The sequence below is a fragment of the Pipistrellus kuhlii genome, unplaced genomic scaffold, assembly GCF_014108245.1.
Source record: "Pipistrellus kuhlii isolate mPipKuh1 unplaced genomic scaffold, mPipKuh1.p scaffold_m20_p_1, whole genome shotgun sequence".
Lineage (NCBI taxonomy): Eukaryota > Metazoa > Chordata > Mammalia > Chiroptera > Vespertilionidae > Pipistrellus > Pipistrellus kuhlii.
The window spans coordinates 43,469,268-43,493,814 of record NW_023425404.1 but is presented as its reverse complement, the minus strand read 5'-3'; the positions used below and the strand labels follow the sequence as shown (position 1 = coordinate 43,493,814).

Here is a 24,547-nt window from a genome sequence, read left to right as displayed (position 1 = left end):
ACTCGGAGATGGAGCGCATCCTCTGGGCCCTGCCCAGTGCTGCATGAGCGCCATACAGAGGGCAGCGCTGACCAAGAATGGTCCCCAAACTCTGCATTTCCTTGAACAGAAGAAATGGCCAAAATCACATATGGTGGCTTCTTTGAGTCAGACCCAGGCTCATAGGACAGATTATTTGTTCAATAAAACATGGTAAAATAGTTAGATGTTGGGGTAAAGTTTTGAAACTTGAAGCTCTTACATAAACTCTGAAAGCATGGTAGTACGCCAGAGGTCCAACCTTCCTCCACCTTGATTTGTTGTTGCTGCTCTTGACTTGTCACCCTGGGGCAGGGCTGAGGCAGAGAACACGTGGGAAGTAAATGGACTGGACTCCAACCAGAACCAGCAGGGCCAGGGTAGGGTTGTGAGTCAAAAAATGAAATTAGATCCATTTCCTAAGAGGAAACAGGCATGTTTCCTGTAGAAGTTTTAAATATTCTGATTTCTTTTGTGCCAACTTTTTCCCAATCCCCTCAGACCACATGTTTGTGACTTATGAGAGTCTACAGACAGAATTTAAGGAGATTCCCGTTCATGTGATCAGCATATAAGTAGATTTTGTGTTTCATGAGTTAAGATAAATGTGATCTGATTGAGCATTACCAGTTGATGCATGTGTGAGATTTTATAGGTCATTGTCATTTATCTCATTCAGCATTCCTGTGGGATATTTTCTCCATTTTATAAAATATACTGAGAATTCTGGCACATTAGAAATGTTTGGCTTGCCCTGACCAGTTTGGCTCAGTGGATAGAGCATTAGTCTACAAACTGAAAGGTCCCAGGTTTGATTCCGATCAAGGACATGTACTTTGGTTGCAGGCACATCCCCAGTAGGAGGTGGGCAGGAGGAACTGATTGATGTTTCTCTCTCATTGATGTTTCTAACTCTCTATCCTCATCTCTTCCTCTCTGTGAAAAATCAATAAAAATATATATATATATATTTTAAAAATGTTTGGTTTGCACCTAACTTTTATTTATTTATTTATTTTAAAATATTTTTTTTTTATTGATTTGAGAGAGAGAGGAAGGGAAAGGGAGAGAGAGGGAAACATTGATGTGTGAGAGAAACATTGATTGGCCACCTCCTGCATGCGCCCTACTGGGGAAAGAGCCCAAAACCTGGGCATGGGCCCTGACTGGGAATCGAACCAACAACCTTTTGGTACATAAGAGGATGCCCAACCAACTGAGCCACACCAGCCAGGGCTGCATCTAACTTTTAGACCTAATTCTAGGTTATAGGGAATTTAAGGGACAGAAAAACAAGCTAAACCACATCTGGAAGTAGCAGTCAGACACACCCACACATTTTACAAGTCAGCTGACCGCTGTCTACAGGGAGTCAATAGCATGAAAAAAGCCACTGTTGTAGAGTAAGAGATGATAGGGATTTAAAAAACAGATACAATGTATGGACCTGTTATTGGATCCTATTTTAGTTACTATTGTTGGAAGCATTACATAGGTCTTCCTTTATCCCCTCCCCTACCCCATTAGTCTCTTCCAGCCCGCTCCCTAGACCAGTGTTTTTCAACCTTTTTTGGGCAAAGGCACACTTGTTTCATGAAAAAAATCACGAGGCACACCACCATTAGAAAATGTTAAAAAAATTAACTCTGTGCCTATATTGACTATATATAAAGTAATTCTCTTGAATAGGAATCAAATAAACACAAAGAAAGTATTTTATAATTACTTTATTATGAAATATTAAGTAAACAAAATAGTGAAAAATTATAAAATTCTTGTCTTGTCTGCACCTACGGCACACCAGGCAACATCTCGCGGCACACTAGTGTGCCGCGGAACAGCGGTTGAAGAACGCTGCCCTAGACCCTATTTTAGACAAACCAACTATAACGGACATTTTTTTTTTTTTAAATCCTCACACAACAATATATATATATATAAAAACCTGGGCATGTGCCTTGACCAGAATTGAACCATAAACCAGAATGGAACTGGCATGGGGTGATGCCCAACCAACTGAGCCATATATCTATATATTTTTTTTTCATTGATTTTCAGAGAGAGGGAAAGACAGAGAGAAACACTGATGTGAGAGAAACACATCAATTGGTTGCCTCCTGCACGAGCCCTGACCAGGGCCCAGGCCGGGGAGGAGCCTGCAACCTAGGTACGTGCCCTTAGCTGGAATCGAACCCGGAACCCTTCGGTCTGCAGGCTGATGCTCTACCCATTAAGCCAAATTGGCCAGGGCATGGACAATTTGGGAGAATCTGAATTTGAACTGGAAATTATATATTTAAAGAGTATAATTAACCCTAATTATATTCTTTAATATATATTTAAAAATATGTAATTATATAATTTATCTTGGTTAAATATGAAATGTTACTTTGACTAAAAACAAAACAAAACGAACAAAAAAACACCCCAAAGTTCTTATTTAAAAAAAAATGTACATTGAAACCTTGACTGGCATGGCTCAGTGGTTAAAGTATCAGCCTGGGCACCGAAGGGTATTGGGTTCGATTCCTGGTCAAGGGCACGCCCCTGGGTTGCCGATTTGATCCCCAGCCCTGGTCAGGGTGCGAGCCAGAGGCAACCAGTCAATGGAAAAAATATCCTCTGGTGAGGATTAACAACAACAAAAAGATGTACACGGAAGCTAAAAAATAAACAGCCAACTCTTCCCTTTCCCATCCGCGAGAACTTTCTGAGTCCTTAAAAAGAAGGTTTTCAAGATCAGGATAGGGTCTTAGGGCTGTGCCATGTTTTCATCTTCATTGTGGTTAAAAGCGAGCATCCTCATTGACAACTGGGGGTGGGGTGTGTAGGGAGGAAATAACAGTGACTCAGAATGTGTGCAGCCCTGCGCGGCTGCCCTTCTTGAGTTGCCTCTGTTGTGGGTACTGAGCTCTTGTCTTAGGCTGTGCACTGTCAGCACTCGGGCCATGTGTTATCTAAGCCATGGCGTTATGCATCACAGTATTCAAGCCCTCTCACTCACATCCTGTCCCCTTCCGCTGCAGGGGTGGCAAGAAGCTCCAAAGCAATGCAATCGGCCTGCCCCCAACACTGCTGCCTGTGCTCTGGGCCTCAGCACAGGGTGGGTCAAAGTGAACTGCATGCACTCAGGTTGGGAGGGAAGGCAGATGTGAGTCACATGGGCCTTCAGGGCCCTCTCCAGCCTCCAGACTTCAGAATCATGCCCGTGCCTCTACATTCTAAGGCGTCCTTCCTCAGGAGGAACCACCGAGAAGAACCACCTGTGATCTGGGCCCTCCCACGTCCTAAGACTCCCACAGTGATGGCTTCCCTCAGTGGCCCCAACCTGGGCCTGGACCAGAAACTCCAGAACAGCTCCTGCTGGAACGGATTCTCTAAGCGCATCCCTGTCAGTCCTGATATCTCTCAAGCCTGGGCCGCGGGGATCCCTGCTGCTCCTGGCTGGCCCTGAAGGCCACGGCCTTGCACACAGCCTTCCTGCCTGCTGCTTTGCAGAGTGAGCCGTGCGGGTGGGGGTGGGGGAGTGTCGGAAGGCCAGGCCAGGGCTGCAAACTGAGTATTTTAATACTGGTGGGGAGCTCTCTGAGCTGGCACCGCCATGCCCATCTGTCCATTAGCAGCAGGCTATGGATTAGGAGTGGCAGAAAGGGTATCTTTAAATAGATTTCTTTGTTTGTTTGGTTTCAGGCCTAGTGATTGAGGTCACTCTGGGAGAAGCGGCGGGAGCAGCAGGAAGCGCTGGTCAGAAGCTCTGGGTTTTACAGTCTGTGGCCATCCCCTCCCACTCCTGTGGGGAAAAGAAAAGGTTTGCTGGGTGGGGTGGTAGAATGAGGAGCAAACATTCTCAGTCTAGGAAAATCAGAATATACGGTACTTCATTATTAAAACACACGTTTTATAGTCTTAACCATTGCAGGGAAGGTTCAGCTTAGTTACTGCGACTCAACTCCATCGGGCGGACCTCGGTGCCCACACCAGAAATCAACCAGGATTCTTGCCCCGTTGAGCCCGGTCCTTCACAGATAAAAGGCAGGAGCTTGGACGCTCTGTGGAAGGAGTGGAGGGAGGCCTGGACTCATCCAAAGTCTGGTTTTATTTTTTTAAAATATACATTTTATTGACTTTTTACAGAGAGGAAGGGTGAGTGATAGAGAGCTAGAAACATCAACCAGCTGCCTCCTGCACACTCCCTCCTGGGGATGTGCCCACAACCCAGGTACATGCCCTCGACCGGAATCGAACCTGGGACCTTTACAGTCCACAGGCTGATGCTCTATCCACTAAGCTAAACCAGTTTCGGCCAAAGTCTGGTTTTAAATCCTACCTCTGGCACTTGATGGCTGTGGTATTTTAAACAAGTCTCTTGTCCCGTCCTTGGACCCAGCAACTTCTAAAGATAGCTGAGATAACTCCGGTCTTAGACTTCGATGGGAGCAGTTCTGGGTTTTGAGAGAGAAAAAGAACTGAGTGGCGTTCCTTCCAGGCCCACAATTCTAAGAAAAAAACCACCACCAACAACAAATAATTGGCAATCGTCTTATTTAAAAATTATTGAAGTTCTTATACTGTTCCTGATTTATTGTTTCTCTGTAATTCATTCTTTGAAAGGTAGAATTTGCAGGTCACCTTTGTTATTCCGTAACAGTGGGGCATCCGCATCTCAGCGGAGGTGACGCCTCATGCTCCTTCCTGACGCCCCAGGCTGGGGTGGGGCCAGGGAGGGGTAGGCAATTTTGCCTAAAAGCCTTACATCACTGTTTACAAGTTCTTTTCTCCATGCTTCATCACTGAAGTGCCCGTAAAAACGGCATCTCCCTGTAGGCGGGGGAGTGTCATTGTTTTACCGCCCTCCCAATGTTCAATCTCAGCTGTTTTCCTTCTGGGTTTTTTTTCTGATGAGAAACTGGTCAAGTGCTGCCACCTACTGGTCCAGGTTATATATAACCAAGGAGCCGTGCTATGGAAAATGTTAAAACAGGTTTCTAAGACAACCTGCTGGGTTGTTTCTTTTCACATTACTCTGTTAGCAACCAACCTATGAGGCAAAGAAGGGGTCCACACCTGATTTTCAGGAAAAAAATGAATCTGAACATAATTGTTTAAATCAAAGATTTAAAACTTTTTTATGTTGAAATAATTTTAGGCAGAAAAGTTAAATAATATAGGGAGTTCCATTTATCCTTTGCCCACCCCCCACCCCCTAATATTGACATCTTACATAATTATAATGCAATTGTTGAAACCAGGAAGCTAACATTGATACAATACACTACAAACAGTACAAAGGGTCTGATACGAGCTTCTCCTATTCTACACATTTATTTGAATTTTGACTGTTTTCCCACTAATGGTCTTTTTCTTGTCCAGGGTCTGGCCCAGGATCTCATATTGTCTTGTCTCCATAGTCTCTTCTAAAAGTGACAGCTTCCAAGGCTGTCTGTCTTTCTCTCTTTCTTTCTCTCTTTCTTTCTTTCTTTCTTTCTTTCTTTCTTTCTTTCTTTCTTTCTTTCTATATATTTTTGTATTGATTTCAGAGAGGAAGGGAGAGGGAAAGAGAGATAGAAACATCAATGATGAGAGAGAATCATTGATCGGCTGCCTCCTGCACATCCCCCACTGGGGACAGATGCAGTCCTGACAGGGAATCTGAACTGTGACCTCCTGGTTCATAGGGCATGCTCAACCACTGAGCAATACTGGCCGGGCTTTCCCGTCTTTCTTGACACTAACACTGGTCAGTTATTTTTGTATAGTCCCTCAGTATGTCTGATACTTTCTCATGATTAGATTGAAGAAATATGTTTCTGTCTCTCACCAGGCATCCTCGTGGGAGTGGCATCGTCTTTAAACCCTGTGTGGTAATTCCTGACGCCCTGCCGAGATGCCCAGGGAAGACAGGGTGACTCGGGCATGAGCCCTGGACTAGAAGCGAACATGGGACCCTTCAGCCCCCAGGCTAGCACTCTCTCCACTGAAGCAAACCAGTTAGGGCCCCATCACTTTCTAAAATTATTTTTTAAAATATTTTCATTAATTTCAGGAAGGACCAGAGAGGGAGAGAGAGAGAGAGAGAAACGTCAATGATGGGAAAGAATCATTGAATAGCTGCCTTCTGCATGCCCCCACCAAGGATCAAGCCTGGTAACCAGGTATGTGCCCCGATTGCAAATCAAACCATGACCTTCTCATTCATAGGTTGATGCTCAACCATTGAGCCACACTATCTGGACACTTAGCATATTCATTAAGGTTCATTCGTGTTGTAGCATGTGTCAATTCTTTTTATACCCAAACTAGAGGCCTGGTACACAAAATTTGTGCAGGGAGGGGGTGGGGTGTCCCTCAGCCCAGCTTGCTCCCTCTCCAATCTGGGACTCCCCTCAAGGGATGTTTGACTGCCTAAACAGGCAGTCGGACATCCCTCTCACAATCCAGGATTGCTGGCTCCCAACTGCTCACCTGCCTGCCTTCCTGATTGCCCCTAATTACTTCTGCCTGCCAGTCTGATCACCCTAACCACTCCCCTGCCAGTCTGATTGATGCCTAACTGCTCCCCTGCCAGACTGTTTGCCCCTACCTGCCCTCTCCAGCAGGCCTGGTCACACCTAACTTCCTCCCCTGTTGGCCTAGTCTCCCCCCCCCCCCAACTGCCCTCCCTTTCAGGCCTGGTCCCTCCCAACTTCCCTCCCCTGCTGGCCATCTTGTGGAGGCCATCTTGTGTCCACATGGGGGCAACCATCTTGTGCATTGGAATGATGGTCAATTTGCATATTACTCTTTTATTAGATAATAGTCCAGTATATGGACATATCACATTTTGTTTATCCATTAACTAGTTAATGAACATTTGACTTGTTCCCATGTATTTGGCTATAATAACCAATGATGCTAAGTACATTTGTGTGCAGGTTTTTATAGGAACATATGTCTTTATTTATTTTGTTATATACGTACAAGTAGCATTGCTGGATCAAATGGTAATTCATGACTAACTTTCTTAGGAAATGCCAGATTGTTTTCTAAAACAGCTGAACTTTTTTATTTTTTATTTTTATCCTCACTAGCTGAATCTATTATATTCCCATCAGCAATGTTTGAGTCTTCCAATTTCTCTACATCCTTGACAAATAAAAGATAACAAGTGCTGACAAGGATGCTAATCTTCACCTGAGGATATTTTTCCACTGATTTTTAGAATGAGTGGAAGGGATGGGGAGAGACAGAGAGAGAAACATTGATGTGAGAGACACATCAATTGGTACTGCCCTGACCTGGGCCAGAGATGTAGCCTGCAGCAGAGGTACTAGTACACGCCCTTGACAGGAGTCAAACATGGGACTTTTTAGTCCAAGGGTTGATGCTCTATCCACTGAGCCAAACCAGCTAAACTAGAGCTATTTTTAAAAAAAATAGGTATCCTAGTGGGTATAAAGTAATATTTCCTTGTGGTTTAGATTTGCATTTCCCAAATGACTAATGATGCTGAGCATCTTTTCACGTGCCTATATGCCATTTGTATACTTTATCTTGAATTTCTTGCAGTTGTGGTAAGCAGTTAGACAGACATGAGCAGGCAAGGCATGGACCAGGTACAGAAGGTCAGTAGGGTGAAGTCCTGGGTGCCTAGCAAAGGACAATTGCAGGGTGGGACCTTGTTCCTAGGATGACCTTTCCTTCCCTAGAGATAACATCTACTAGTAGGTCTCAGTTGCATTTCAGCTCCAGGCCCAGAAAAGTAGCAAAACCAGACAAGTGACCCCACGACTGACCTCAGGTCCAGCTGCATTGGATAATGACCCTTTGCCCTGGCGCTGACCAATCAATCAGTGGAGACCTAGTCCCTGAAAGGACACACCTGGAAACTACTGTGTATTCTACTGCAATCTTTTCCTGAGGCCTTCCCTAAAATCTCCACCCTTAAAACCCTTAGGACTGAGGACCCACAACTCTCCCTCCAGAGATCATGCCTGTGCCTTTCCTTCCCTCCTTCCTTCCCCCCAAGCTCTATCCCTACCCCCAGCTCCTTACGTTACCTTCCTCACTCCCAGTCTCCTGGAGCTCTTCCATTACCCCTATAATTTGTTTCCTAAGCTCATCTATTCTACGAATGACTCCTTCCACCTCTGTAATTTTATAAATAAACTAGTGGCCTGGTGCATGGATTTGTGCACATTGAAAGAAAATTAATTAGAATAAATATTTTAATATCACTATTCACCCTTTTTCTTTTTCTTTTTCTTTTTTTGTTTTCTAAACATATTTTATTGATTTCTTACAGAAAGGAAGGGAGAGGGATAGAGAGCTGGAAACATCCTTGAGAGAGAAACACTGACCAGCTGCCTCCTGTACATCCCCTACTGGGGATGTGCCCACAAGCAAGGTACATGCCCTTGACCGGAATCGAACCTGGGACCTTTCAGTCTGCAGGTTGACGCTCTATCCACTAAGCCAAACTGGCTTTGGCTATTCACCCTTTTTCTATCATAAAAGTGTCAGAGATGAAAGAAAATTAGTAATATGTATATGAAAATAGTATAGAAATTGATTAATAAATAAACAATAACAACAAAGACATGATGTAAAAACAACAAAAATATGATATAAAACAACAACAAAAATATGATATAAAACAACATTGATAAAAACAATGATTGATAAATTAATTAAACTTATTCTAATGTCTCCCTGTATACCACATTAAGAGTAAAAACACTTTCAGAGTGCTTGCCTAATTTCCCTTGTGATGAAGTATGTCACATGCTCTTTGAACTCAAGAGAAAGCAACTTATAACTGACCATGTCTGAAAATGGGTTCAGGTAGGAATATTCCTATTTTGTCTAGAGTTTGTCCTTGTGATTTATTAATAGTCATCACATATGCTGGCATCATGGGAAACTGTCTTGGAATTAATTTAAATGGGAGGCCAGTGTCAGACGGGGACAAATCAATTCTTTGAATCAGAACAACCTCCCCTTCCACAGATCCTGTTAATATTTCAGATTTGATTATGTTAGGTCTCAATCTTTTGATAATAAATCTAGTACCATTTACAAACACCCCATTTACTATTAATATTTCTCAGTAGCATGATGATTACACCTACTTTCAATTTTAATTTATGACAAAGCCTTTGCAAAGGAGTAATATTGTTAAGAAATTCTATGAGAAAATTTTCCTTTTCACCATTATCCATTGAATTGATGGAATCATCACTCAAATAGGTGTGAAAATCTCCATCAAGTATACTCAGAATGTCAACAAAGACAACCAAATTCTTTTTTTTTCTTCTAAAGTTTCTTTTTTTTTAATTTAATTTATTTTTTTAAACATTTATTTATTTATTTTTACATATTTTATTGATTTACCCCCCCCCCCTCCCACACATCCCCTCCCTCCCCAGAGCTTTATGTCCATTGGTTGTACTTATATGCATGGATACAAGTCCTTCAGTTGATCTATTATCTCCCCCAGATCCTCCTCCCCTCCCCGCTGAAATTTGACAATCTGCTTGTTGCTTTACTGTCTCTGTATCTATCTTTTGGTTCATCAGTTTATAATGATCTTTATTATCCACAAATGAGTGAGGTCATGTGGTGTTTCCCTTTCATTGATGGGCTTATTTCACTCAGCATGATGTTCTTCAATTCCATCCAGGTTGCTGCAAATGATGAGAATTCCTTCTTTTTTATGGCAGCATAGTATTCCATTGTGTAGATGTTCCATAGTTTTTGGATCCAATCATCTGCTGACGGGCACCTAGGCTGTTTCCAAATTCTGGCTATTGTAGATTGTGCTGCTATGAACATAGGGGTGCATATATCCTTTCTGATTGGTGTTTCTAGTTTCTTGGGATAAATTCCTAGGAGTGGGATTACTGGATCAAATGGGAGATCCATTTTCAGTTTTTTGAGGAAATTCCACACTGTTCTCCACAGTGGTTGCACCAGTCTGCATTCCCACCAGCAGTGCACGAGGGTTCCTTTTTCTCCGCAACCTCACCAACACTTGTTGTTTGTTGATTTGTTGATGTTGGCCATTCTGACAGGTGTGAGATGGTACCGCATTGTTGTTTTGATTTGCATCTCTCGGATAATTAGTGACTTTCAGCATGTTTTCATGTGCCTTTTGGCCTTCCTTCTGTCTTCTTTTGAAAATATTCTATTTAGGTCCATTGCCCATTTCTTAATTGGATCATTCACCTTCCTTTTATTTAGTTGTATCAGCTGTCTGTAGATGTTGGAGATTAAACCTTTATCAGTGGTGTTATTTGCAAATATGACAACCAAATTCTTGATTGACAATGACAGATAAAAAAACATACATAAAATTGGCACTAGAGAGAGCTTTATATAAAGCACATGAACAAGTCAGCATTTATTTTTAAACTAGAGGCCCAGTGTACAAAATTTGTGTGTGGGTATAGTCCCTAGGCCTGCCCTGTGACCAGGGCCATCTTCCCTGGCTGCCTGCAGCCAGTCCCACCCCCTGCCACCACCCATCTCTAGTTCACTGTTCACCATTGAGTGATATGTGTCTGATGGCCTGGGAAAAGGACTGAGAGATTGGCTGTTTCTGCCTGCTTGCTGGTCCCGCCCCCATTGCGGGTCACCCTCTGTGTGTGGGGTGAGTGGTGGGGTGGGGTCCTAGGCCTGGCACCACCCACATCTCCCACCACTCACCCCCAGTTACCCATTCACCATCAGGCAATTGGAGCCTGCTGGCTGGGAAAAGTGACCAAGAGGTGGTTAGTGCACATCACTGTGACTGGTCCAGTGATTGTTCTGATCTTTCTGCCATTAGGATCAATTTGCTTATTACCCTTTTATTATATAGGATAGAGTCCTGGTGTACAGGTGGAGGGCTGACTGGACTGCCCTGATGGGGTCCCTGAATTGGGGTAGGCGACCCACTTGGGGGCAGGGATGGCTGGGGCAAAAGGCTGCAGTCATTCTGGTCTCTGGTCATTCTGGTTGTTCTGCATTTTCAGTCACTGGGCTTTTATTATCTAGGACTAGAGGCCCAGTGCATGAAATTCATGCATGGGGGAAGGCTCCCCTCAGCCCAACCTGCACCTTCTCCAATTTGTGGCCCCTTGGGTTTAGGGGATCAGGTCTAAACCAGCAGTTGGATATCCCTCTTACAATATGGGATCACTGACTCCTAATTGCTCACCTGCCTGCCTGCCTGATCACCCCTAACTGCCCCCCTGCCAGCCTGATCACCCCTAACCACCTCTGCCTGCTGGCCTGATCACCCCTAATGCTCCCCCCTGCCAGCCTGGTTGCCCCACAAAGCCTGCCGTTGAGTTATTTGGTTGTCTCTCACTAACCCCCTTGCTGGACTGGTTGCTCTATGCAGCCTGCTATTTGGTCATCCATCCAGTTGTTTTGGTAGCAACAGCCCATGGATTTTTATATATTAGGACTAGAGGCCCAGTGCATGAAATTCATGCATGGGAGAGTGTCCCTCAGCCCAGTCTGCACCCTCTCTAATCTGGAATCCCTCAAGGGATTGGGCCTAAATGGGCAGTCAGACATCCCTCTCACAATCCAGGACTGCTGGCTCCCAACTGCTCACCTGCCAGCCTGATCGATACCTAACTGCTCCCCTGCCAGCCCAATTGCCCCTAACTGCCTTCTCCTGCTGGCTTGGGAACCCCCAACTGCTCTCCCCTGCAGGCCTGGTCCCCCCCAACTGCCCTTCCCTGGAGGCCTGGCCCCCCCAACCACCCTCCCCTCTAGGCCTGGTCTTCCCCCCACCTCAACTGCCCTTCCCTACAGGTCTGGTCTCCCCAACTGCCCTCCCTTGCAAACCTGGTTCCCCCCCCAACTGTCCTCCCCTGAAGGCCTAGTGTTCCACTTTCCCCCTTCCCCTCAACTGCCCTTCCTTGCAGGCCTGGTTCCTCCCAACTGTCCTCTCCTGGAGGCCTGGTCCCCCTTCAAAGCCCCCCTCCCCCGACCCCTTGCAGGCCTGGTTGTCCCTAACTGCCCTCCCCTGCAGGCTTGCCCCCACACTTCTGGCCTCTCTTGCAGGCCTGGGTGTCCCCAACTGCTCTCCTCTGCCGGCCTGATCTCACTCCCAGTGGCCCTCCTCTGCCAGCTGATCTTACTCCCAACTGCCTTCCCCTGCTGGCCTGATTTTGCCCCAAACTGCCATCACCTGCCATCCTGACTGCTCCTAACAGTCTCTGCCTCAGCCCTTACCACAATGGCTTTGTCTGAAAGGAAGTCAGACATCCAGAAGATGGCTAGCTAGCCTGGTCTAATTAGCATATTACCCTTTTAATAGTATAGGTAGATTATATAGGATAGGATTGCTTAAATGAGGGGGAAAAGCTTTATTCAGCAGGAGGAAATGCTCTTGGCAGACAAAAATACATAATCCCTATATCTGGACTGATAGCCAGCCATATACATTATATTACCAAACCTGCCATTAAAAAATTGGACTATTTTCTTACACCTTACACCCAAAAGCTACTGCCCTTAAAAGCCCTCCTCAGCCCCTACCTTAGGTTCTGCCTTCGCAGTTCACCCAGATTTGATTCTGATTGGTCAGTTTTTATGCCAGTCAGTGTCAAAAGTTCTACCTCCTAGGCACCCATTGGCTCCTCACACTTCACCCAGATTTGTTTCTGATTGGTTGGTTTCTATGCCAGTCAGCATCTCCAGGCCAATCAACGGACCTAACCAGAGAGGTGGGTCTGATCAACAGCCCTAGGGAGGCCTGAGAGAAAGAGATATGCTGCTGCTGGCCAGGCCAGATATGCTTCTATGTCTCTGGATCTCTCTTTGGTTCATCAGTTCACTGTCCCCAGTCCAGGCCCTCAGGACCTTTGTGTTTTACCCTGTGGGGAAACAGACTTGGCGTGACAAAAACAACCGCGGAGATGTTACAAAGGTCGGAAAAAACCTAGGAGTTCTAAAGGTTGTTAGCACTGCCGTGTGGTTATGGCTGCCTTCCAGAGAGGGCTCCTGGCCCTCAGCTCTGCGGCTTCATCTTTGGGGGGAGGGAGAGGAGGAGGATGGCTGAGAAAGGACCTCCAAAAGCCACTCCTACATAAAAGCAATGGCAACATGGGCAAAATCATCAAAACGAACTTTTGCAGACAGAATTCTGGGATTAACCACAGGCTTGCAACATTCTGAGGAATGTTTATTAAAAAAAAAAAAAAAAAAAAAAAAAAAAAAAGCTGAATCTTAGTGGGTAGAGTTAGCTTTGTGTTATCTTCATCGGTGCTCATCTCAGCTGTGTCCCCCTCTTGGTTCTGTGGTGGCCTTGACAAGGAACAGCCCTAGAATCAGAGTGAAAACTAACAGATGGGATTGAAGTTCTTCCCTAAACACTGTTCTCAGAATTATTTTTTATTATTTTTTATTTTTTTAGAGAGAGTGAAAGGGAGGGGGAGAGACAGAGAGAAACATAAATGTGAGAGAAACACATCTGATTGGTTGCCTCCCACATGCATCCTGACCATAGCCTGGTATCAAGCCTGCAACCGAGATATGTGCCCTTGACAGGAATCAAACCTGAGACCCTTCAGTCCATGGGCTGACACACTAATCACTGAACAACTGGCTAGGGCTCATAATTATTACTTGATCCATCTGGAGGTTCCCTCAAAACCTCCATTTACAGTGCTTTTTAAAAAATTTAACCTAACTCGGAGTTTGCTGGATTCCCCAAACCTTGTCTCTGGACAAGAACAATCAGTAACAATGGCCTAATCTGCAGCTGCCTGAGACACTGGCCACAGTGGGGGAAAACAAGAAACTCACTATAAATCTTAAAAGGCAAAGCTGGGAATGAGATGCTCATAAAGAACTTTGATGAGCTCTGACATATTTCTGGGAATCAGAATACCTTTATGCACCTGTGTGGGATAATCTCCTTTACTTAAAGTCAACTAATTATGAATATTAATACAATAGCATGCACAGAATACCATCACAACACCTAGATTAGCATTCGGTTGAATGAACGGGGAATAGAGATTACACAGGTTGACACATGAAACTGACCATATCCGGAGAGAACAGAACTATAGAGGAGCAAGGTGTCTATGCACCATTAAAATAACGTTGATATTAATCCTCCTTGGGGCAGAGCCGAACACCCCTCTGGTAGGTCACACAGCTAGCAATCAGCACGTCAGGAATTCCAAACCTTGTTTCTCTCTTCCTTACACCAGGCCTCTTGATCATTCGCTGCCCTCTACTAAATAGAAGATCTAATTTCCCAGCCCCCCTATTATAGGATAGCAAGAAGCTAGAACAATTTCAGGGCAGGGGGAACAGGGAACGGGAGACAAGAAAATTAAACAAAGCCAAGCAGTATGGACAGCTCGCAGCTGGTTTGAAAAACCAAGCCATTATCTTCCCCAAACCAAGGGCACTTGAGAACAAATGGTTAGAAAAGCCTTGTTAAGGAGAGAATGCAGGAAAAGAGCGAAGGGGAGAGAGGAAAGGGGGAAAAAAGGGCAGTTTTATTTCACTCCCTAAACAGAAAAGACAACAGTCTCGGGATTTGGCAAGATGAAATTGCCAGGCGCTTCTCACAAATTCTGGGAAGGCCACAACAAAGTAAAAGGGGGACCTTGAAAATTAATCTGTACCAAGATATTCAGCGGAGGAATTTAAAAATCTATAGACAGAAATGTATATAAGGTAGAAACTCTCCACCCCTCTTGCTCCTCCGATTAACTAGTGAGCAGATCCATGCTTTATGTCGGATGATAGATTTGTTTGCCTTGCTTCTTTAATAAATTTGTATGTTTTACTTTCTTTTTTAAAATATTTTTTTATTTTTTAAAAAATATTTTTTTATTGATTTCAGAGAGAAAGGAAGAGGGAATGAGAGAATAGAAAACATCAATGATGAGAGAGAATCATTGATCAGCTGCCTCCTGCATGCCCCACACTGGGGATCCAGTCCACAACCTGAGCACGTGCCCTGACCAGGAATCAAACCCTGACCTCTTAGTTCATAGATCAATGTGCATAAGCCCCAACCAGGATGGGGATGGAACCTGCAACCCAGGTATGTGCCCTTGACCCGGAACTGGACCCACCACCCTTCGGTGCACAGGCCAATGCTCTATAACATGCTTCACTTTCTTAATAAATTGACTTTATCACAATGCAATCACCTGGAGTCACTCATTTGAATTCATTCAGAGAAGACAAGAACCAGGAAGGGTCAGCACTCTCCCTCTGACTCAGGCAGGGGGCTGTCTGATAACACCTTTTCGGGTGTGTTGGTTGCCTGTAACACCTCCAACTACCCATAGCCTAAGGCAGACTGACAGACAGACACCCACCCCCAACAACACAAACCATTATTTTACTGGAGAGGACTTCTTAAGGTTATATTCTCTAATAATAATTTTCTTTCTTCCGAGAGTCAATCAGGTTAATATCAATGGCTAAATCTACAAATAGAACACCGCACTTACATTTAAAAACTTCCTTGAGTTCCACTAGAGAAGACCTTCTTCTCCCCCATCCCCACCCCCACTTACTTAATCTTTCTTTATTTTATTTATTTAAAATATTTTTATTGATTTCAGAGAGGAAAAGAGAGGGAGAGATAGAGAATCATTGATCAGCCACCTCCTGCATGCCCCACACTGGGGATCGAGCCTGCAATCCAGGCATGTGACCCAACTGGGAACCAAACTGTGACCTCCTGGTTCATAGGTAGATGCTCAACCACTAAGCCATGCTGGCCAGGCAGCCACTAGTAGCATCGCTTTAAAACATGGCCTTGGCTTTCGTTTGCAAGCACGTTGCCTTCTCAGCTTCACCCTTCTTCCAAAGAAAGACCATTAGTCACTCCTGAGGTTTACAAAGAATAAAACAAAAGACAAGAAATTGTCTAAATTTAAAGTGCTGGAAAATCCAACATTTTATTTACTACATTTTGGTGACTACATAAATGCTGAAACATTTTAACACTGAAAAGCATGATGGCATCATCACTTGCTTTTTTTTTTTTTTTTTTCTTTTTTCTTTTTTTTCCTCTTTTTTTTTTGCTTAGCAAACACAGCAGATGATATTGCACGGCATAAAGGGAGAACAGTAGCGAAGCTTAAAAAAAAAAAAAAAAGAAAGAAAAGAAAGGAACCTTAATGCAGTACAGGAAATACTCATAAACAAACCAGAATAACGCCTAATGCATTACACGCTTTGTTGCTACACACAAAAATACAGAAGAAGCATTGGACACAGAGAAAGAGAGAGACAAAATATTAGCGAACAACCGTAACTGGGTACAATAATCATTTCATCTGAAATGTAGATGCAACGTAGAAACTACCACTGCTTTCTAATCGACAAAGAAAATGACAGCAACATTTGTTTTTATAAAAAATCTAAGCCCCTCATGGTTAGGTTGTTAAAATCAATTTAATCATTTATTTACTTTTTCTTCCTCCCTCCCTCCCTCCCCATTGCTAAGGAAGAACTCCCTCTGCTCTTGGAAGATTTTCTACTCTATTGACCTTTTTTTTTTTTTTCCTCCCCGTTATTTATATATATATTTTTTTACCTGATGATTGTCTTAGGCACCCTCCTTACATAATAAACCATCAAGCTAACTTGAACAGGGAAAACGAGTCACACTCAAACAACAGCTGAAGTCCAAGGGGCTTTGAAGAGAGAAGAGCGGGGAAAGGACGGCCTAAGGGAGCAGCAGGTGGGCTGACCTCGGAAGGGATGAGAAAACACGGGGCGATATGAAGACGATCACCGAAGCAAGTGGAAGACAATGCTTTAAAGTTTATTTTGTTAAAAAATACTCGTCACGTGGTTCCAAAGGCATATCTAAAATGAGTCCACAATGATTATGTAATAAATGCAGAACATCCACACAAAAAAAGAGAAAAAAATCGAGACTAGCACAGAAACAGGAAACACGACCTTGTGCATACCGCTCTGCTCAGCGTTTCCCCGCTGAGGGTCCGAGTCTTCTCCCGCCACCGCCCTCCTGGCTTTCTGTAACTCACTGCCCCGTGTCGGCAGGAAAAACACACGGTTAGTCAATGCTGACCAACAGAGCGCTGAATGGTCCTGCGACTCAGAGCAGACGTGTTGCCCTACTAAAAATACACAACGAGTACAAGGATGCTTGTAAGAAAGTGTAGCATTTGACCCAAAAGCTAAGCCCTCCCTTTCCTTCCCCACCCCAAACACCCCTGCAAAAGAATGTGAATTTCTTGTATTGAGAGGAAAAGTATTTACATCTATGGATGTGTGCCATGTAGCTGAAGCAACTTCAACTTCAGCAACATAGCGGGCGGGCACTGGGCCTGCTGAGGATGCCGCGGATTGGCTGAGAAGTCTGCGTGTGCTGATCTGAATGGAACCGGGGCCAAGTATCTGGCCAGCCTGGGCGCAGGGGCCAGAGGCAGGGGCCGCCTCCGGTGCGTGGAAACGAAAAACAGAGGCAAGATGAAGAGCGAGAGGAGACAAACTCAAGCAGGCCTGGTACGCTCGCCAGGGGACTCTGACATTTGAGGAGAATTGGTTGGGGGTCATGAGTAGCAGATTCTAAGAAACAGATGTGGGTTTGGAATATGCAACTGTGACCCATTTCCCTTAAACTGGGCTAGCAATCGGGGCCGAGCAATCCTGTTTTGCTTCTTTCTCTCATGAGTCAGGTCCAGGCCCCTGCCCTCGGCCTGGACTTGCTCTGTCAGGGCGGGAAGCCATTGTACACCCCTCTCAGCTCTGCCCCTGCCTTGAAGCCATTCAGAAACTTGGGGAAACTGAAGAGGATTTCCAAATTCAAGTTAGCTTGTCTCTTTGAGTTTCTATACTCTATTTCTCAGACCCGTGCGAATGGAAAAAAAAAAAATTAGCCAAGTATCTCACAAATGCCAGTGCTTTGGAACATAAACAAGTCTTAAATTCTTTGGAATTTCAGGTCTAACCTGCAAGGTAATCTTTTCTTTAAAAAAAACCAACAACAATAAGTTAAAGGAGGATCACAAATAACGCCTTTCTTCTTTCCAAGGGACAAAAAGGACTGCCTTGAAACACTCACTTTGGCATGTACAAGTCTTCGGAGGGGGCACAGGCAGTGTCCACAGCACACGCGGAGGTGCCTGCCAAGAGAAGCTGAGGCCGCACCCTGCCTTCAGCTCATCTTAGCATCAAGAACAAAAAGATTGTAACACAAAGCTTCGGCCGTTTGGGTTCTACTATATACATTTAAAAAACTACACAGTCATAAATTAAAGCAGTGATTAAATAAGCTCATATAAAATGTAATTAAATTAAAAAGAATCACAGCACATTATAGAGAAAATAGAAACCAGTTTCACAAAAAAAGAGATTATATATATATTTATATATAATATATTTTTTTACCCTGTGGAAACAAATTTTTACTACGAAACACAAAACTATCTAAGTAACCATCCAAATGAAAAGCATTTCTTATTCCATTCTTGCATTTTTTTTTTTTTTACACAACCCTTCACCCACGTGGGGGGACGTATCCAGAAATTAAGTCTTCCTTGAGCAACAGAGCAGTTCTGCCAAGAAAATCAACCCCAAACCGAAGCAAGGAGGGGGCGGACATCCCAAACATACAAACTATAAAATAAATAAGAATTATAAAGGTTTGTGTTTTGTTTTTTTTTGTTTTTTTCAAAGTAACCTTAACAATTATCAAACTAGTAAGTTCTGCCTTATCACATAGACTCTCTATACAACGTAACCCTAACACGTTATTACTATGAGGTATTTGGAGGAATTGGTAAAAGTGATGCACGGCCTGCCTGGTGAAGGGACTCGGTGAGGTGGGGGGGACCTCAAGAGGGAATGAGGAGGAGGAGCTTTGGTTTCTCAGCAAGAAATTGGGGGGAAAGTCATCCTTTGGTATCAAAGAAAGTTTCATTGCATGGTTGCACGGAAAAAGCACCACGGTGAATAATTATTCCTTTTTTTTTTCCTTTTCTTTCCATTAGTGGCCTTTCTAAGAGGCTGAGGTATTCAAAGAGTATAAGGTGAGAGAGGTCAACAGCGGTTTAACACTTTGGTTCAAGCAAGGCACTCGTCCTAGGAGTTTACAAAGTTTGCAACATGTTTGCCTAGAGATTTACAAGGAGAACTAGCAGTCATAAGAGTAGTATTTTCCTAATGTGTTGTTGTTGTGGTCTCATTATTATTAAGAATGAAGACAAGTTTACACACTGAGTGAAGAGTGAGGAGGGGCGAGGAGGTGGGAGAAGGGTGGGGTGGAGTTCCCTCGGCAGACGGAGGCCGTGCATGAAAATATCTTTGGTATTCTTTGGTATCATATCAATGTGATTAAAATCACCAATGGAAATCGAGTGAGGTAGCATCTTTGGTTCACACTATAAATAGTAGATCTTTACACTTTTTTTTCTTTTTTTTCTTTTTTCTTTCCTTTTTTTTTCCTTTTTTTCTTTTCTTTTCTTTTTTTTTTTTTTTACACGTGGAAGTAGCTATTTTTTACCTTCTGCTTCTTTGTCCTTCCTATTTAGGAAATAGTTACCCAATGCACTGTGAAGCTAACCACACCACAAGAATAATCCAGAAGGCCAATCGCATCTCAAAATGGCCTCTGGTGTTTGAATGCACCCTAAACAGCTAGATAGGAAAGGGGGAAGTGCTTTCTCTTTGTTTGCTAAATGCATAGTTTTCATCCTTTATGTACAAAGAAGGGAGGATCTTTTTGAGGGAAAATGCCTTATAAGCTCATGTGAAAATGTCCTAGGACTCTTTGGTATAGTCAAGTTTGCATTTAACCTGCAAAGATGGGTCATTCGCCTGGGGTAGCAATGGGAGAGGGGGTGGGGCGGGGGTAGGGGAGTGGTGGGGACATGAGTCCAAACATAGCATAGTGCTTTTACCTTTGTTCCCGGAAAATTAATTACGGTTTTCTGAGGGAAGGAGGCAGAGTGAGTGACATGTTCAGTTAGAACTTTCCCACACATTTTCTCTGGTTTTGGGGGGCCTATTCCAGCTGCATCCAGGGACCGGAACACTCAGTTCTCAGCACCCAGAATTTTTCCACCTGAACATTTACGGAAGTCTGGGCTTTTGTGGTGTTCACTCTTTCTCTTGGCTCCCTTTCAGGGAAGCGTTTGGTCATGAGAGGACATAAATGATTTCTGGCCAAAACCAGTCTAATTTCCATTCTGTGAAAACCCCCCAAAATGTGTTATTTGAAGTGCAGTTTTGGAATATATATATATATATATATATATATATATATATATATATATATATATGAGTTTTTAGGGGAATTTTGTTCAAGGACTGGGAAATGGTGGGTGAACAAAATTATGTGATCTGTTTAGCTATGTTGGGTTTAGAACCTGAGCCGTAAATTAGTGAGACAGAAATGGAAGCATTCCCTCTCTGTGACAAGTCAGAAGCAGAATAGAACCAGCTGTACTTGATGGGATAAGTGTATTGCTGTGAGAAGCTGAGTTTGTCCATTGTGATTTCTCAGAAGCAGAGATTGTGAAGATGTTTAAACAGTCAAGTAAAAAGATTGCTTTTCAGGCTTGGATTTGTGCATCTGTTTGTGAGAAAATATATCTCTAGGCCCTGAAATTGCATAATGGGTGCACATTCAATGCTGGTATGAAAATTATCTTTGGTGTTAGCAAATAGAATCACTGGTTATTTTTCAAAAAAGCATGGTGAGAATATTAAAAATGTAGTAATATTCTTTGACACTGTGTCTACACAGTACCAAAAGAATTGGTTGAAAACTTAAAATGTGGTTAGATTAACTGGGCAAGTCATGTAGTAAAATCAAAGCAAAAAAAAGTGGTCATCTGAATTCTACTTTTGTTTTTCCTGGGGCATTGACTTTGGTAAGATTGGGTGTAGATACAGCTTGAACTTCCCTGTTTTTAACATTCTCTTGTTTTAAATAAATAAGGCTTTCCTCCCTCCTAAATTAGATTATGTAGCTGTAACCAGGGTCCCCTCTATTCAGGGAAAGAGAAAACGTTAATCAGTTTTTTTCCTTTTAGTTTTTGTAATTGACAAGATTAAATGTTTAGCAAATCGTGGAGGTGGCCATTTAAATGGTATCTTTTAACAGCTGAATTGTAATTGTGCCATGTTTAGAAGGGAAATTTTTAAGCTGGAATTTGAGGTGAGAGAAAGAAAATAGACAGCATGTGTCAAGGTAAATACGTTCTTTCATGAAAGAGGACATAAGTATGCCGGCTTCCTTTCCCCCTCCAGCAGACATGGAGGAGACAGGCTGGTGTGGCCTCCTCTCTCCAGGTGCCTGCCTCTTCTAGACCTAGGCAAGATGGTTTAATTTTTTAAAGCATTTTAATGACTCTCAATAACAACTTATTGTTGCCATAACATTTAATTTTATATTTCTAGTTAGATGTGCTAATTAACCAAGACTATGCAGTTCTTTACCCAATAGTACAAAAGACATCTAATTATATGAGTGATAATTCAATGGAATTCAGAGAGAATTTGGTGGGAGGAGGGGGGAGAAGAGGGAAATCAAATGATTGTTTTCTTATTGAAATCAAATCATCACAACTGTATTATCTTTGGTTTTTGTTTTGTTTTTTCCTTTTCGCCTTGATTCCTATAGGCCTGGTTAAGTGATTTGAGAAAATATGAATTTAAATGTTTACTTTTGGAGGTTCAGGTCTAGTTTTTATATGTCCCTGTTAGAGAGTGGAATCTATGTTATAAAATTTTCAGCTTAATGCAGCAGCAGGAAAGAAGGTGGTACGCTCCGGAGGCTATGCGGAACGAAGTAAGCAGTTGAAGACCGGGAGAACTCCCATTTCTGGGCTGGACCTGCTATTTTTGTTCATGTCCAAGTCATAAAATGTTTGGGATTGGCAATAACATAAGTTTGATTATATTTTTAGGATTATTCAAATATTAGATAGTTCATTTTAATAATAAAGTTGGTCAGCTCCATTTTAGTTTGTATTTTTGAAATGTATTTGGTGTCAAAGGCATGCAGCAAATTTGTCAAATTAATCTAAGTATGGAGTCTTAGTTCCATGGTCTTTTTACCGAAAAGCATTACTTTAAACAAATTTTCTAATTCAGTTACCTGCCCTGTGTAAACTTAGTTTTCTAGTTTACAAATGGGATCCTATTTTTGGGAGCATCAACAGGTTTTCCCAGCTCTAAACAGATTCTGGAATCATGTCATATGTCCACCTAAGTGACATTTACGGGTCCCGAAAGGGAGTGTGCCACCTGGGTGTACATGCATACTGCATCAACCTCTCTGTGATGGTAGCAATTGCTTCCCTGAAGCGACATTCTTTCTTGCCAGTTCTGAAAACAAATATTTCAAATGCTTTAAGAGTCATAAATAAAAGTCATGATTCTACATGGCATGTGTGTTACAGCTAGATTAGTTCTTATGTATAACTTTACATAGTATCTTGTGTAAAAATAGCTTTGGTTATTAAAATCATTGCAATAAAATACCTGCACTATAATATTAAGTGTGTTCTTTGGTACCTAGGTGATTTTTTTTTTAATGGATGGACTCTTATTTCATTTCTTAAAAAGTATCTGAACAGTCCTTAACAAACAAAGAGAATGCACGAGTTTAGGTGTCATTCAAATTTTCTTTGCTGGGTTTGAATCTGCATTTAGGTTGCAGGCTTGGCAGGTTCAAACAATAGGCTAGGTGAGCGACATCACATCCCAATCCAATGAACTCAGACAACCCCACATGGATGGTTGCTCTCCTACCAGTACAACCCTCCCTGAAGGCCCGCCCTGCCTAAGTCCCTGACCACTGGTGGTGGTGGTGGTGGTGGTGGTTGTGTGTATGTATGTGTGTGTGTGTGTACACGCACCCACACACAGTACTGAGATATCATACACCTTCGTGGCGCAGTGGAACAGATGAGAAAGTCTGATCTTAACAGATGTCCACTCAATGGCTCAAAAGCACTGCTCCAAACCACGAAACAGCCAAGCACAGCGAGAAGGGTCATGGGTCGAAGGCGTGAGATCCAGTGGTGTTTTCCTGCTCCTAACTCTTCTTGCCAAGTTGTCGACTCGCTGAAAGGTGTGTCTCCGAACAAAGTCAGAATGCAGGTGAACTAAGTCTTTGGTTTCTTTGGACTATAAATAACACTTCTTTTTTTTTCCTTCTTCAAATATTTCTAAGTATAAACCTGCTATGTTGAGGTCCTGGTCTTTTAAAAATTTCTTTTATTTAAAGCTTTTCCACCGAGGTTTTAGTTTGTGGTGATTCCTTCATGCTTTGGTACAAGTGCTTGATGAAGATGAGTTGCCTGAATTGGAGCTGCCCTCGTCCTGCCATTTGTCCAGGCTCCTCCTCCGCGCGTTCATGAAGAAGTTGCTGACGGTGCTCAGCTCCAACCCCAGCTGCTGGGAAATGGTGATCTGCAATTCTTTGGACGGACGCTTGTTTTCCTTGAATATTGCATGTAGAGTCCGGCGCTGGACGTCTGTGAAGACCAGCCTGGGCTTTTTGGGGGTGTTGCCTCTATCCTTCCCGTGCTCTTGCTCTTTCCTTTTGCACGCTGCAAAGAAACACAGAGGCCGTTAGAACACACTGCCTGGGAAGATCCAGAAAGGCACAGCCAAGAAGATGTGTGAGCCACTCCACACGCCTGCTTTCTGCCTGCTGACCTCTGGTTTTAGCACCATGGCGGGCTGGCAGGGAAGTGTAACAAAATGATGGAGAATTAGGAGGAGGTGGAGTTCTGGCAGTCCTGCGCAGAGTCCTGGCTTTGAGGCTTTGACAGAATCTGCATTTTATCTGTCGTAAATTGGTTAATCCTACCTGGACCTCACAGTCCTCATCTGTAGAATATAGGGCTTGGGCTAAACAAACTTATTGTTTGAATTTTTTATCACCATCTGCAAAATGGATATAAGAATACCCACTTGGCTGGGTTGTGGTAAGGATGCGGGAAATAGTATGTAGGGTGTTCCCAAAATCTGTATACCCACACTGTGGATAATTATAAAGGCAATGTGGCACCTGGCTCGCTATACTCTGAGATGAGCTCCAGCCGCAGTGACAGCCAGGTGGGCATCTTCCTCATGAAGGTAGGGACTGCTGTCCTTTCATATCCCCTCCACCCTGCAGTTGGCTGTCCGGCCTAGTGCCGCCTCCCACCCCTGGCTTTTTGTAGAGCAATTGAACCTAGAGCTCTCTAGGTTCTCAATTCCTCACGAGATGGCTCACCATCTCCGACTAGATGCAGCCTCTGTGCTTTCCCCGGGTAGCCCTGCTCCTCCGCCCGCCCCTACCTTTCCTTCCTAACTACTCCAGATCCCAGACTTCAGAGTTTCCCTAAGACCTTAAGTGCCCATTAGCACGCATTAGCTCAGCAATCAGATTAGCTGGAAAGCTACTGGGAGAAGGCTGAAGAAGCTTCCAGTCTTTGGAGCCCAATCTAGGGGTATCCAAGTATTTTTTTAACCATATGCTACTAAGTAAAAAAAAAAAAATGATTTGAGTGTAGACTCCCTAATACTATTTATCTATAAATTA

The 24,547-nt window shown here is 43.4% G+C and overlaps 1 protein-coding gene across 1 annotated transcript in view; it reads right to left on the bottom strand.

Annotated features, from left to right (window-relative positions):
• Positions 1-21,592: 21,592 nt before the first annotated feature.
• Positions 21,593-24,547, bottom strand: part of ONECUT1 (one cut homeobox 1) — a 38,348-nt gene continuing 35,393 nt past the window's right edge. Inside the window, exon 2 of the mRNA XM_036441470.2 lies at positions 21,593-23,567. Within this exon, the coding sequence (XP_036297363.1) occupies positions 23,278-23,567 (290 nt within the window). The 3' untranslated portion in view covers positions 21,593-23,277. The remainder of the gene's footprint in view (positions 23,568-24,547) is intronic.